At 39.1% G+C, this 16,339-nt stretch overlaps 1 protein-coding gene across 1 annotated transcript; it reads left to right on the forward strand.

Annotated features, from left to right (window-relative positions):
- Positions 1-5,457: 5,457 nt before the first annotated feature.
- On the forward strand, positions 5,458-14,178 carry slc16a6b (solute carrier family 16 member 6b). The gene is made up of 6 exons (XM_067418718.1): positions 5,458-5,778; positions 6,547-6,801; positions 7,916-8,059; positions 9,611-9,739; positions 10,222-11,079; positions 11,630-14,178. Exons 2-6 carry the CDS (start codon positions 6,564-6,566, stop codon positions 11,884-11,886), a joined length of 1,626 nt encoding a protein of 541 aa, XP_067274819.1. The 5' UTR covers positions 5,458-5,778; positions 6,547-6,563; the 3' UTR covers positions 11,887-14,178.
- Positions 14,179-16,339: the final 2,161 nt, after the last annotated feature.

Genomic DNA, 16,339 nt, shown 5'->3' on the forward strand with positions numbered 1-16,339 from the left:
TGTGCAGCTGAGCAGGGTAACACTTTATGGTTAGTTCCCAAGTTAATGCATTAACTAGCCTTTGTTACAGTATTAACTAATATTATTTTGTTACAGTATTTATTAACGTTAATTTTAGCATAGCCCAGGGCCGTTAAACGATACTAACAGATACAACTTTTGATTTTTATAATGTATTAGTAAATGTTGAAATGAACAAAGATTAATACATTCTTTAGAAGTATTGTTCATTGTCAGTTCATGGTAAAAACTAATGTTAACTTTATTGTAATGTGATACTGAGTAGCGTTTTTGACTGTTATAACTTAAAAAGTCCTCCTGTTTCATTTAATTTAAGAAACATCTAGCAGTGTAAAAAATTGTCATCAAATTAAAAGTAATTGTGCTTGTTAGAACATTTCTGCCTCCATTACAGTAAAACAGATTCTAAACAGAATAAATCCATAAATTAAGCCCCTTTGTAGGCTATAATATACCTAAGCACTACAATGAACATTAGAATGACAGTGTTTGTTTGGTTTTTGTCGCTTTCTCAGCTGTGACTATTTTACATATAACGTCCCAGTGTAGGGTTGGGCTATAGCTAGAGTCAAATAAAGGCTATACAGTCAGTAATCAAATATACTAACAAATGCAAACTCTTTGACCAAAATTTAAGGAGGAAACACACATCTGGAAGGGGAAAGGATAGCAACAAACGTCTCGGTTACATATGTAACCCTCGTTCCCTGAGGAGGGAACGGAGACGTAACGTCAGTGACTGAGGAATGGGGGTTTCGCTTAGAAGCCTATCAACTTCTAGATCTAGAAAATGCCCAATGGCTGTGCCAATGCCATGGGCATGCAAGCAGGGGCGTGGGACTGGGGGGATAAAGGGTACTGAGTAGCCAGGGCCCAAGGCAGGGAAGTCCGTTTTCTATACATATACATACATGGTACGGGGGCCCAGCAAGATGGTTTGTACCCAGGGCCCAAAATTTGGTGCCACTGCATGCAAGATTTGCATGCGTAATTCCACCTACCCACGTGGGTATATAAGGAAGTAGCTGGCATGATCGCATTATGTTTACCTGATGAGGAGCCAAGCTGAACTCCCATTCCAGCGGTACAGCGGATGTGGCAGAGGGATGTTACGTCTCCATTACCTCCTCAGGAAACGAAGGTTACATACGTACGTTACCGAGACGTTCCCTTTCGTTCAGTCACTCCGAGTAACGTCAGTGACTAACGAATGGGGGTCCCAATTTAATCACGCCACTCGGCTGTCTTCCAGTGCCCTGCGTAAGCGTAAGTGCCCTGGCGTAAGACTAGTACGGCCAAAGGCCTCCACTTATCACAGGAGTTACCAAGGTACACTGGGAGGCATATTCCAGGTGGAGATATGCGCCAAAATGCCTACCTGTATGGAGGACTTAGGAATACACATATGACCCGCTAAGGGCTGCATATGGAAGATCAGTGGGGTACCAGCCGCAGGTGGATTTTTAACCCCGGGAGGCAGCAAGCTTGCCAAGGGAACACACCCGCTCAAGGAGGCTTATGGTGCTCAGGGCTTTCGGAGAAGCTCACCTGAGATAAATATTGCACGTATCCAGTCCGTGGTGTGGAATGGCGAGCAAGCGAAGACACCTGAGCCTAGTCCATTACAGGTCACTTGTAGAGGTGAGTACATAGTACACAGGGTCCACTCAGAGATTATAAAATCTGGCGAATGTGTTCGGTGTCGCCCAGCCTGTAGCTCTGCAGATGTCTGTTAGCGGAGCGCCATGCGCTAAAGCCAAAGAGGAGGCCACACTCCGAGTGGAGTGTGCCCTGACCCCAAGGGGGCATGGGCGCTCCTGCTGCTGGTAAGCCAAAACAATGGTGTCCACTATCCAGTGGGACAACCTCTGCTTTGAGAGAGCCTTACCTTTCAGCTTTCCACAATAACAGACAAAGAGCTGGTCTGAGGTCCTGAAACACAGCATCCTGTCTACGCAAGCACGGAGAGCGCATACTGGACAGAGCAGTGCCAAGACGGGGTCTGCCTCCTCCAAAAGCAGCGCTTGCAGGTTCACCACCTGGTTTCTGAACATAGTGGTGGGAACCTTGGCCACATATCCAGGCCGGGGTCTCAGGATTACGTGAGAGTCACCCAGTCCGAATTCCAGGCACGCTTCGTCAACTGAAAATACCTGCAAGTCACCTATGCGGTCAGGAGCACTGTCTTCATAGACAAGAACTTAATCGCCACTGACCGCAAAGGCTCAAATGGGACCCTCTGCAGAGCATCTAAGACTACTGAGAGGTCCCAAAAGGGTACGAGAGGAGCGCGAGGAGGATGTAGTCTCCTCGCACCCCTCAGGAACGTGATGACCAGGGCGTGCGTACTGGCTTGTCATCCAAGAGGTCATGATAGGTGGCGATAGCGGCCACATAATCCTTGAGGGTGGAAGGAAATAGCCTTTGATCCAACCCCAGGGCGGCCGAAGCCGCGGGCTCGATTCCAATGCTCACGGGTACCGGTGCGCTAGAGGGGGGTGTGGGCCGAGGCATGAGCGTCGGAGCTGTATTGCACAACATCAACCTCAGGTCACCCTTGCCCCCAGCCGAAGTGCAGCCCCGCGTAGAGACGTCAAATCGGGGTGTGGCAGAGGGGACTCCACCAGAACGGAGGTCATTGAGTCTCAACCGCAGCACGGAGATGGCCATATTCCCGCAGTGGGAATACGACTCATCCACAAGCGCTGCCTGAGCGTGCTGAATGCCCAAACACGTCAGGCAGTGATTTTGCCCATCAGAAGGCGGCAGAGACCGACCGCACATAAAAGCACACTGGCGAGACATCCTGAAAAGGACGTACCACGTCTGATCTTTTTTGTGAGAGGATAACCTCGCAGTCGATGCCGAAGCACCCAGGGACCACACACCAGCTGGATACTAGATCGTCAGATCAGCAGGCAGGAAGTATGTGATCACTGGAACGCGCCGTTGACACCAACATCGACTGGAAGGTCTTGTCGTCTCGAAGAACTGACAGATAACTCAGAAGGCTTTTGGAGTGAAGAGGTATGTAACCCTTGGCTCCAAAGCAGAAACATAATGTGATCATGCCAGCTACTTCCTTATATACCCACGTGGGTAGGCTGAATTACGCATGCAAATCTTGCATGCCCATGGCATTGCCATTGGGCGTTTTCTATATCTCGAAGTTGATAGGCTTCTAAGCGAAACCCCTATTCCTCAGTCACTGACGTTACTCGGAGTGACTGAACGAAAGGCAGCACAAATTCACCAATCTGAAAAGGTGCTTTAAATATCTGGAACTGTTCAATGCCTCCAGAAGATAAAAATGCAGATTCTCAGAATGGCATATTGATGATACACTCACACACATAAAAATATATACCTAAAAGCCCTAAAATTAACATGCACTGACAAAATGTAGCCTAAGAACCTTTTACATTTTTTTTTTAAATCCTGATGTGTGTGGTGAATGAGTTGTCCAGGGTACTGAACAATGTTGTGTCTTTGATACAGGGTTTGGCACACACATACCTGTGATATCTCCTTCAAGTCACCGAAATAATAATCATAACACATAAACAGCATCCTTCGATTTTCTTCATGAGGACACTTTATAAGTAATCCATGATCATTCTCCCCTTTATCGATGAATCCAACCTGTAAGTTTAATGGTTACTTATTTAGACGTGCTTTAACTCAGTGCTCTACTTTCACCCTTATAGTAAAGCTAAAATCATGGTCAGCAATTCATTTGTGAGGCCAGAATGTTGCACTGTAATCTTGTTTGTTAGGGTCTGACGGTACACATCGGTATAATTTAACTAGACATTGTAAGTCAGCATATAATGATCACATGAACTCTTGTTATGGTTAAATCTACTATGTAACAACATTTTATGATGTTAATTATTAATCTTGCAAAGGCATCTGTGAAAAAAATGTCATAAACATTAGTAAAATAAAAATGAAATACAAATAAAATAATAATAGTAAAATAGAAACATACAATTTAAAGTTATCCCTTTGTTTTTGATAAGTGGAGGTTTTAGAAAAAGCTTAATTTTCCTATATTCAATACCAAATGAGCTGCAGTTAAGAATCAGTTAGCATACCTCTTGAACACAACACAAGCTCTCAACATAGTAATTACTAAAAGGAATGATGCAAGCCATTCTTAGGTAACAAAGTTAGTTAGTCACTTATCTCTCACCATAAACGACAGGCCCTTTGCCACCTGTAAAGATAAATGCATAATCTAGCCTACTAGGCTAATAAATGCAGAGAAATTATTTAGAAAACATATGGGGTTTAAAGTATAATTAAACTTTTTAAAAATGTAACTGGAGACAAGAAGAAAATATAAAGATTCTGAAAGTAAAAACTCCAGATACTGCACCATTTTCTAGGTCACTAGACAAATCTGTAAATTTTGTGAGATTAAGCATGTGAACTCTTTGTACAGACGGTCAGATGTTCTTCCATGGAAGTTCAAGATTTCTTTGGATGATCTAAAATCATGCAGGAGATCTCATGATCATCAGGTTTTAGACAGCTGTTGAGTTGAAGCTAAAAAGGGAACAAAAAGTATTTTTTGCTGAAACTGTTGTGCTGATAATATGAGCTGTGATGCAAAAACACGTATACCGTATTAAATTGTGTGTGTATTTATGAATGAAGGAATCAGGATTTTTTTTTTTTTTTTGCATTATTACCGTTACACGTTTCCTGGATGCGCGTCACCCGCGCCTCGTGTCTGTGAAAAGAGGGAGGATGCGCGTGTGACGTCATAGCCAGCAAAGTAAAAAAAGAAAGAATAAATAACCCAAATGTAAGAGTTGTAAGGAATTTTATTGAAAGGTGTTAATAAATGTTGAAATTTTCGACTGTATTTACATGGTGTCATTAGTACGCACGCTGATAATATAATCTTTATGAGTTAGCTCTTACTGAAGACAGAACTGGAATAAACCTGTTTTACCCGGTACAGGCTCCTATCATGCTTTACGTGCACGAGAAATTGCTTCCCTACAGCTCTCACCGGCACGCGCATTCTCGTGCCTTCAGATGACCACGGTCACGCTCAGTCACGTTCTGATGCTCACAAAACGCTTAACATGCTATTAATAAATATTCAAATTGCTCTTCATTAGAAGATTGTTATTATTAACTAAAACTCATGTTAAAATACTTGCATTTTCATAGAACTCAAGGCTAGTGATATTGCGGTAACATAACATACAATGTAAGTCCGTGCTGTGATATGTTGACTCTTCAGATCAAACATATTAGCTCCAGGCCCAGTTGAAATGTGTGTGTGTGTGTGTGTGTGTGTGTGAGTTTTTTGTTTTTTTGTTTGATTGTTTTTTGTTCAAACAGACAGGTGAGACTTGAGCGTATCCAGCCAGTTCACCAAGTGCAATGCGCGTTCACGGTTATCAGTATACAGCAGACAGCAATCGCGACCGCGCTTGAATACCGGCTTCAGCCGGTATAAAATCTGCAAAGCTTCAGTGTGAGGAAACAGAGACAGATATCTGGCAGTCAGATAATACTTCATCTAGTATAATATCAGTATTTATACGTTGTTATTGTAGTCGAACATAAACTAGGAAGCGATATACAGGGGCTTCACTTGTGACTTCCTCTCGCGCTAACGTTACAGAGGGGACTGCGGATGCTCAGGGCAGAAACGATGATCTACGGTTAACACTTTAACAAAAGAAGCCAGCTAGAGCTGTTGGTTTTTGTATTCTTTCAATATCCAGCGTCTCGGTAAGTAAAAAAAAGAAAGATGTATACCTAAAGTATATAACATCTGAATGCCGTTTTTTCTGGTGTGCTAAGAATAGATGTCCGTATTGCCCTAATAAAGTTACTAATTGCGGCACATTGTTTCTTTTATGATAGAACCGTAGCGTTATTGGTAATCAGGCTAATGCGTAGGGCACTGCAGGTTTAGGGTGCCCCAGCTCGCCTGCTGACCAAAATGAATTCGCTAAATTAATGACTCCTTTCAACATACTTTATTACCGGGCGGGCGGAAAGGATGAAACAAGCACAAATACCCAAACGCAACTCAAAAAATAAAGACAATTAAAAAGAAGGCATCCGATACTAAAAGTCTGCCAAAACGTAATTTATTTAAAAACATGTGTGGCGAAAAAAATCTAAATGACACGTTTGATAAGGCGAAAGAAGACCATAGACAGTAAAAGAAAGACCCGGCCAGCACAACTGAACAAGCTTCCCCCATACTGTCACTGGATTGGTAATCTACGGAGCCCCTAAAGGGACATGGTGGTGGGGAAACACTTTATTGACTCTGTTACTCTCTTTTTTCTCTCTAATATACCAACATACATAATAAGGATTCTAGCATATGGATTTATAGCACCTTGAACGGCAAAATAATACAGCAGACAAGGCAGATTAAAGAAAAGGTTGCAAACAAAGCCTACTGTTGAGTTGACAAGGGCACACCATTAGAGCCAGTGTGGAAATACATCCTATCTAAGACTCTCTGTTCTGTTATATTTATAGAAACGTCAGTGTCCATCATGACAGGATTGATCTCAGCCCTGCAGGGCTGCACGAGCCCTAATGTGTACTATGAGGTGCCAGATGGAGGCTGGGGCTGGATGGTGGCTGTGGCCTTCTTCTTCGTGGAAGTCTTCACTTATGGCATCATCAAGATTTTTGGGATTTTCCTCCAGGACCTCATGAGAGACTTTAATGAAACCAACAGCAGAGTGTCTTGGGTCGTCTCCATATGTGTATTTGTCATGGCCTTCACAGGTAATTCAGTCTAGACATTTAAAGATAGAGCACAAAAGAACTGGTCGTACCTCACAGTCTTTACACAATACAAATGGTGTTTACACAAATGGTAAACTGTACAAGAGAAAAATAACTTGATATATGATAGTTCAAGAAACAGTTTTGCAGGTCACTCAAGTTTTGCAATGTTAAACCAGTTCTCCATTACTCGCTTTTGTTTTTACTCTCATAGAGACATCTGTAGAAGCCACTGTGTATTTTTTTTTATCAGGAACTTAAGAAAAAGAAAAAAAACAGCCATAGCTCAAAAGAGGCGGTACAAGCTGGAATTAAGGAACCAGTGTGATGTGTCATCAGAGCTGTGGTTTCTCTCAGGCCATAAAGGAATAGTTCACCCAAAAAATTAAAATCTGTTATCATTCACTCACCATCATGACATTTCAAAAGAAAATATTTTGAGAAATGTCTGTTTTTTGTATAAACCAAAAAAACTCCAAAAGTATTTGGTTCCCTCACATTCTTCAAAATATTTTCTGTTAAATTCCAAAGAAAAAAGTAAGTCAAAAAGGTTTGAAACGACATAGTGGTGAGTAAATGATGACAGGTTTTTTTATGTTTAGGTGAACTGTCCCTTTAAATCAAGCACTAAATATTAAATATGGAAGTCTTCCAGTGTCGAACTGATCCTGACTTTAGAGCAAATCTTTTCATCTTGGCATTTGTGCTGAGTAAGCGATGCCCCATTTAGTGGAAGTGCTGTGAAAGGACTGCCGGCTGTTGTGATGGCAGACTGGAGATACACTCACTTTACCCAGTGACAAAGCAGCCATTTCATGACTCAGTGGACAGATTGACATTTTTTTCTGCTGAAAATGGCTTCAAAAGAGCATTCTTGTTTAAACAGAGGCAGTCACTCAAAAGAACTCAGATAGAAAATGATTACCCAAAGCAAAACTTGCCAGTGATTCTTTATTTATACCCTTGTTGCAAAAATGACACCAATGTAAATGGATAATATAAGGAAGTGCAAAGATATATGCTGTAATTAAATTTGTACTGTAAGACTGCAAACACATCAAAGTGTATCTGAGTTTATTAAACGTGTTTGTAATTGGCCCCATCTTTCCCACAGCTCCTCTTTCCACGGTGATGAGTAACCGCTTTGGCTATCGGCCTGTCGTCATGCTCGGTGGACTGCTGATTAGCCTGGGCACAATCACAACGGCCTTCACCAAATCCATAACTGAGATGTACATCACCATGGGAATCGTTGCAGGTAAATCCACCATCTGTGTGAGTTTAAGTGTGTGATACATGTTTTTGGTATTTAAAAAATGTTGCACTGATTTTTTATATTGCCAGTGCAGTGTTTAACTCAAAACTTTTTTCCTCAGGGTGGAGTGGCATGGCATTTTGAAAACTGATTGTTTCATTTTTATTTTAAAAAAGAGATATTTTCCATCCATAGCATTTGTCAAGAATTTTGGGTAACACTTTAAAATAATGGTCATTTGTTAACTACATTAGTTAACATGAACTAATAATGAACTGCACTTATAAAGCGTTTATTTATCTTTGTTAATTTTAATTTCAACATTTACTAATAAGTTATTAATATCTTGTTAACATTGGTTAATGCACTGTGAACCAACATTAACTAATAAATAATTAACTAATACAGTAACACATGAACTGCTCATGGTTAGTTCATGTTAGTTAATATATTAACCAATGTTTAATATTGACCATTATTCTAAAGTGTTACCGAAAAAGTAATTGCTGGTGAAAATTCAGCTTAGCCATCACAGGAATGATTTAAATTTGCAAATATATTTAAACAGAAACAGTTATTGTAAAGTGTGGTAATATTTTTACAGTATTATTGTATTACTTTTCCCTGCAAACATTATGTTCTTTTCTATTCACTTATTTTTGTCAAAGACACAAGAGAGGAAATTTCAAAGTTCTGTGACTGGTGTATGACTTGTTTTCCCTGACACCATTAGTAACACACACCCTTATATAACATGATGAATTTATATAGTGGTTTTTGGGTGGAGTATTTTCATGTGTTGACATTTAATGTGGTAAAAAATGTATGTTAATGTGATTCAAACACATGAGCTGTTTTAACTGAAAGCAACTTGCACTGACATATCTTAAAATATGTCCTTAACCTTGTCTGAAACCAGGCCAATATGTTTGAATATCTAATTTTTACTGAATAATATATTCACACTATCTGATCAGTCCACATATGGTGAATCCCTCTTTCATTTATTGTTTTAAAGGGCTGATGTTTTCTATCAACTACATTTGAGTTGCACATAATCCTTTTGGTTAACATTTTAGTTTAGGGTCCAATTCTCACTATTAGTTAGCTTCTTATAGTAGAATGCTTATATCTAGAATGGTGGCTGTTTATTATTACTGTTTATTTAGTGCTTACAAATACCTTACTAACTATAAATATAATAAGCCATAATAAGAAGCTTAGTCAGGCAAAAGTCATAGTCAGTAGTTGGTTAATAGTGAGAATTAGACCCTAAACCAAAGTGTGACCTTTTGTTTTTCCAGACTTTTCAAAAGATGCACTGCTAGCTTTCCCCAAAATTTTAAACACTCCCTCCCCGGCACTATTAGTTTATCCTAACCTTGCCGATCTTCTCCTTGTCTCTTTTTTTTTGTCTCTTTTAAATACAGTTTTCTTTCAGCCCTTTGCCCAGTTTGTCCCATGGAAGAGAGCGGCCTGGTTCTTTGCGCACCTGAGCTCCTTGTGTTGAAGAGACCAGTGGCTGTCATCTCCCTCTTTGCTATTTATTTACAGGCCTGGGCTACTGCCTTACCTTCCTGCCTACAGTCACCATCCTGTCACAGTACTTCAGCAAGCGCCGCTCCCTCGTCACATCCATAGCCTCCACTGGAGAATGCTTCTCCCTGCTGGCCCTCGCACCAGGTATGATCGACAGGGTTGTGCAACAGTCTCTTCTAGTTCACACAAAATGTGTCATCATTTTCTCACCCTCATGTTTTTCATTTGAATGTCTTTCTTCTGCAGAACACTAAAGACAATATTTTGAAAAATGTTTCAGCTGTCCAAAACAATACAAGACCCCACTGACTTCTTGTATGGACATAAAAACACTGAGACATTTTTAAAAATATCTTTTGTGGTCCACAGAAGAAAGCCATACATTATTTATCAAAGAATGATAAAATATTTGGAGGCACAGGCAACTTTTACTAGCACATGCATACTTCTTTTGAATTTTAAAGATTAGCCAATTATGTGCATAACATGATAAAAGCCTATTTGGAAGTCAAATAAATTTAAATAGTCATAAAAGAGTTTAGAGACATTTTTTTTTTCTCACAGAAAGCCCAATGTTTTTCAGACCTGTCTTTATTTAATTCTTCTCATTTGAATTCATGCTGCAGCTCTGAATGCACTGAAGGAACAGATCGGCTGGCGTTACTGCCTGATCATTATTGGGGTTATGCAGGCCTCAGTCATTGTCTGTGGGGCTCTGCTGAAGCCAATAGTCATTAAATGCAAACCTGCCACAACAGAGAGTTCCACATGCCCCCTTAAGGAACCTGAATCAAAATATGACCTGGAGAATGAATTTACACATACCTCTATTGGCTCGGTGGACTCTGGGGTCCAGTCTGTCACCTCCTCTCAGATCAACCTGTCCGAAGGCCAGGAATCTACAGAACGGGACTCTGCAGAGAAAAAAGCACTTAGGAATAAGGAGGAAGGAGAAAATGTTGAAGAAGAGCTACCAGTGCCTGAGACTTCGGGGGTATCTAGGCCCAAGCTGTTGGACTTCTCTGTGCTCAGGGACGCAAGCTTCAAGTGCTACGCATTGTTTGGCCTGTTCGCCACACTGGGCTTCTTCGCTCCACAGCTCTACATCATTGAGCTGAGTGTGAGCCGAGGAGTGTCACGTGACAGCGCCACATACATGCTCTCAGCCATGGCCGTGGCTGAGATTCTAGGTCGACTGTCCATGGGTTGGGTCCTCAATCGCCAGCCCGTTCGAAAGATCTACATTCTGCTGATTTGCACAGTGTTGCTGTGTCCAGTGCTGGTCGTCTTCACCTTTGTCACAGAGTTCTGGGGGCTCATGTCCTGCTCCTGTTTCTATGGCTTCCTGCTGGGCACTGTGGCCTCCAGCCACATCCCAATGCTGGCTGAAGATGACGTGATGGGCATTCAGAGGATGTCGTCGGCTGTTGGCGTCTACGTCTTTATCCAGAGCTTTGCAGGACTGGCCGGTCCACCTCTAGGAGGTAAAAACAGCTTCTGTAAACTAGCAAAACAAACAGGACAGGTGATGAAAATATGATGAAGAAAAAGTTAAAATCAAAAAGTGGTATCCAAATGATTGTTAATTCAATTGTATTAAATTGTTAACTCAATTATATATTACATTTATAATGGTAATTGTACTAATGTAAAAAGATTAAAAATTTACACCAGGCTTTGGAAATGTTATCAAAATTTGGTGACTGTAAAAAAGAAAAAAATCACTTTATTTTACAATGCTATTCCCCATGCACATACTATGTACTTATTATAGTAATTGCAATAACCGGGTAATAGCTAAGTTCTAACCCTGAACCTACCCCTAACACTATGAAGTTACCTTATATTACCCAGTACTTTCTTAGAGTGCACTATAAGTGCAAATAATGTAAAATAAAGTGCAACCCAAATTTCACGAAGTGCACGTTAACTTTGATAGCCCTAAAAAAATGAATTCTGAACTAGAATTGTCTTTACAAAGTTACTAATTAATTATTTTCCTCCAAAATATTTATATTAATCTTCATGTTTCAGGTTTTCTGGTAGACAAGACTGACAATTACGGATCAGCCTTTTACTCCTGCGCGGCTGGGATGGGAGTAGGGGCTCTGTTTCTCGGATTAGTGCGCCCAGCCAAATCCGGCTTCTGTCTTCGGAGGAGGAGAAATGACCAGCAAACACCAGACAGAGACTCTACCTCACAGGGAAGTGATGATGGCACTGTTGACTTTGTAGAAATGGACATCGAGACTGACAACAGTTCTGCAAAGTGCAAGCGTTGGCCAGTATGAATACTGCCTCACCTCAAGAGTAAACATACATGTTAACCTTCACTTGAATGTTGTCCCAAAGATTGCAATACACAAACCCTCTACTCCAACAGGGTAAAAAAGTCACAAATCAAAGGTAATGTCAGTTAAAGGGGAGCTTAATCACTCTTCATTGCACTTCTGCTGAACACCCAATCATAAACCCCCCAAAAAGTTTACATTTTTTTATTATTACTTATTATTTATTGAAACAGTAAACAAGCGTTGCAAGGCTCCCTCCCAGTCTATGGTAGTACTCATACTACAGTCTCCACACACTTTCAGAGAGGGCAAGAATTTAACCTATCCAGAGTTCAATTCTATAACTCTCATTTACCAAAGTCTGCTAAGTGTGAAGATAACTATTTATTATTATTATAATTATATTGACCATAAATCATAATAACGCTCACAGCTCTCAGCTTTAACATCTAAAAAAAAAATTAAACCTCAGGCTGTTTTGCAACTTACAGTGAGGCCATGATGCATATTTCTATTGCATTAGGTTGGATAAACCTCATTGTTAAAGGAAGGACAGTTACAAGGCTGTCTAGTGTTTCAGGGTTATATGTCATTTGCTTGCTTGGGTCTCTTGTTTAATAGGTTGACTAGTATTACTATTGCGAAGATGGCAACATCTCTTCGCTTAGGAACAGAGGGGTAATGCAGCTTTGATGATAACGCAGGATTTGCACCACTTTTTATTTTGTATGTTACCTCCCTGACCCTTGACCAGAGTCGTAACACTCAAACATTCACTAAATGAAGCAGAATTTGATATAACCTGCTTCAGAGGCAAGTCTTCCATCACGAGTAAGTTACTCACCGTCAGTCAGAACATGTTGAATTAATTTTATTTTATTGTGACAAAATGTCAAAAGCTGCTGGCCTCTGAATTCCTGAGATATAGATCTAGAAACACATTCAAGAGATTCGTATAAGAAGTTTTGGCTATAGAATGTCATGTTACCGCTTTAATTTGGAGCGTGCCATCTGTGCCTTGTCAAAGAGTTATGTGGAATCAAGAGCTTGTGACTTGAAACTGTAAACTAAAGGGGCCGTTCACACAGAATGCGTTCTTGCATATAAAACCATAAGATTTTGTGTCTTTCCAGATGTGTTTTTAAAAAGTGAACTTATAACGTGACACTAAAAACGCCACAAGAGGCAGTGCAACAGTCAAATGTCGGTCTAGATCTTTTCTGGTTTGAGAAGTGGTTCACTCGAATGTGTCACAATATTGAAGAAAGCACTATCACAACTTAATGCAACAACAAAAAACAAAAGAAGTGGCACGAAGGAATGAAAAAGTCTCGAGACAGATTAAATCAATGTGGCACAAAAAATAAACGCAGTGAAGTGTGTTCTGTGGGAACCGGCCTCAAGAGATGCTAAACACTGGATGAATAGCTATATTGACTGTAGTATTTATTTTTAAACCCTCTGGTATTGTCTGATCATTTTATACCATTACTTCATCGGAATGGTATGAAACTTGGTGACTTTTGCACACTATATATATAAAAAAATCTAAAACTTGCCAAAAAATAGTTTTAAAGAAATATATATTGAAATATTAAAAACAAGAATTTATGTTTAAAAACAACTAGATCATTTATAAGCCTCTTTATATAGAGCTAAATAGAAATCTAGATGTTGCATCTGTCCAGCACATAGGTTTTCCTGTTTACTCCCACTAGATGGCACTAATCTGCCTTAAAAAATCTGCCTCTATTGTAATGTACTGCTTTTACTTCTAATTGAAAAATAATACACATATTAGAAAATATAAAATATCATAATTGTATCATCATTATTGCATACATATGCATCTTTTGACCACAAACAATTGTTGCAACTAGGAGTGTGACTCCCAAATGAACAATACCAGAGGGTTAATGTGTAATTCACTACATGAATGGCACAATAATGGACACTGATGGAGAGAAAGGGCAGTCTATGAGCAATGGAGTGACTTTAAATGCGAAAAGAAGTAAATGTATTCTAGTAAATGAGATGAGTATGTAGGTAAATTCCATTAAATGCACTTACCTAATGACTTGAACTCTTATGTACCTCTTATGTTCTGTAAAGTCTCTTAATTTGAAATAAGTTTTAAATACTGTTTATTTGGGTACTTTTGAGACACATGTTGTGTGCCTCCTTTTTTAATGTAATGTAATGCATACTTCTGCCTGTGAAATGCTGCACTTCTAAATATATTGCAGTGTCAGTTTATTTAATGTATAATAAAACAATGAGTTTTATAATCAACATTATACACATTTTCCATTTCAAAATTCCATGTATGTGTGTGAGGGTGAGTAAAGGATGACAGAATCAGACATTTTAAAGTGAACTATTTCTTTAAGTTTCAATATGCATTGACACATTACTTTATTTTAATGTTTATTTGACATGAGACCGAGAAATGCATAAAAAAGCGTAAAAGAAATGCACAGTGACCAGGAACCTACCTAACGGCCAACTGTCAGAACTTTGCATCACTACTAACTGCAGCAAAAAAAAAAAAAAAAAAAAAAAAAAATTTTTTAATTTCAAATGCATCTAAACCAGCGGTTCTCAAACCTGTCCTAGAGCACAACCAGTCCTTCAGATTTCGTTTCTCCCTCATCCATTCAACTCATTAGTAGAGGACTGCAAGACCTAAAATGGATGAGTCAGATAAAGGGAAATATATAAAATGTGCAGGGCCGGTGGTGGTACTCCAGCGGCCTATACCATGAAGCCGGTTTAGTTGGCTAGTCAGATATGTTTAAGCTTAGTTTGTGCTAATGCTGGGTTTTAGGTTCTATTAAGTAGTTTAGCTTTTAGCTGTGTTCATCTCCATAGTAACTTAAGCTCCACCAGGGCCTGTATTTATCAAACATTTTAGAATTACTTTGCCTAGAAATCTAGACGCACCCTAGCGGCAGCAAATTTAATTTGCCCGCAAACATCTTGATGTGGGTCTGGCTTGTCAGGCTAAGAATTACTCACAACAACACTGCTAAGAATTGACTTAAGAGTAAAATTCTTTGCTCAAAGCTGCGCTTAAAAGTTAGTTATCAAGCATCCCAATCACACTTTAAGTGTAGGAAAATCTTAAGTGTCAAGTCTTAGCGTAGATTCACGACACTTTGCTGTGCCACAAACGGGATTTCGGATGATGTCATAGGCATGAACCAATCCTTGAATAGATGTCCTTATTTAAGAATATTCTCAGATAAATTCACATTGAATGGTGAAATTCCTAAGAGGAGTTGACATCCAATAAACATTTGACAATAAAGAGTTTTCAAGAGAATACCTTATAATATACACATTTGAAATGAAAGATAAACATGTTTTCATCCATTTAATTATTTTTTTTTAAACTGGTGTGCTGTTAAATTACCTGCCTATATATAGCCTAGATTTTTTTAAATATATAATCAGCCACCATGGATTCCAAAAAAAGCGATCGCTACTGCTTGCTTACGCGAACTGTTTTTTGTTTTTATTTTTTAAAAACCAACATTAACCAGCGCTGAAAAAGATGGATGTCTGCTCTGTCCAAACGATACTGTTTGATAACTGCTTGTCGTCAAACATTTCGAACACAACACATTCTCCCTAAGATTCCCCACATAAGATTTGCCCATGTCTGTCTCCTCAGCGCCATCACCGGCCCCTACCGGCAACTGCTAACCACTGCTAACCTGAGACCTCTCGAGCTGTCTTAAATAACTGGGAGAGTAAGAGTGATTCTTAGCTTTAAGAAATTTGATAACTTGCTTTTATACTTAAGTTTGAAAGTAGGAGTAAATGTCATGAATTCTCAGCACTTAAGACTAAAATAGCACTTTGAGAAGCTTGATAAATACGGGCCCTGATCTCAAACTGAAACTGAAGTTATGAGCACACCTCTGATGCAATAAAGTCACTCCCCCTTTGTCGACTCCAATTTAAAGGTCACTACCATGGTCACTACATATAGCAAATGGTTTTCAAAGACTAAAGTGTCTGGCTTTTAAAAATGTTTATTTTAATACTAATAATTATTATTACATATAAAAATAATGTATGTAATTATTATACCCTTTATCAATTACACATTTATCCTTTTAGTTGATCATTAATAGGCACTTTGTTAAAATTAAATTATGTTTAAATAAATAACATATATAAAGGTCATACAAATAAGCTATAAAATAAATAAATAAAGTTAAAAAATTTACCACGTGAGTTTATATGTTCAATTCTCTCTATATATCTACTTAAGGTATTAGGATTTTTCTTTAAGTTGTCCCCTTTCGTAGACAGCTCTTTTCTTCTTGCTGTGTAAATTTGTTAAAATAGTTAATATTTTTCCATCATGTTATATTCTGCAGAAGAGAGAAATTAATCTGGCTGCTTTTCTTGTAAAAAGTGATTATCAGCTCCACTGATCCAC

This window comes from Pseudorasbora parva, chromosome 2, assembly GCF_024679245.1.
Source record: "Pseudorasbora parva isolate DD20220531a chromosome 2, ASM2467924v1, whole genome shotgun sequence".
NCBI classification, from domain to species: Eukaryota; Metazoa; Chordata; class Actinopteri; order Cypriniformes; family Gobionidae; genus Pseudorasbora; species Pseudorasbora parva.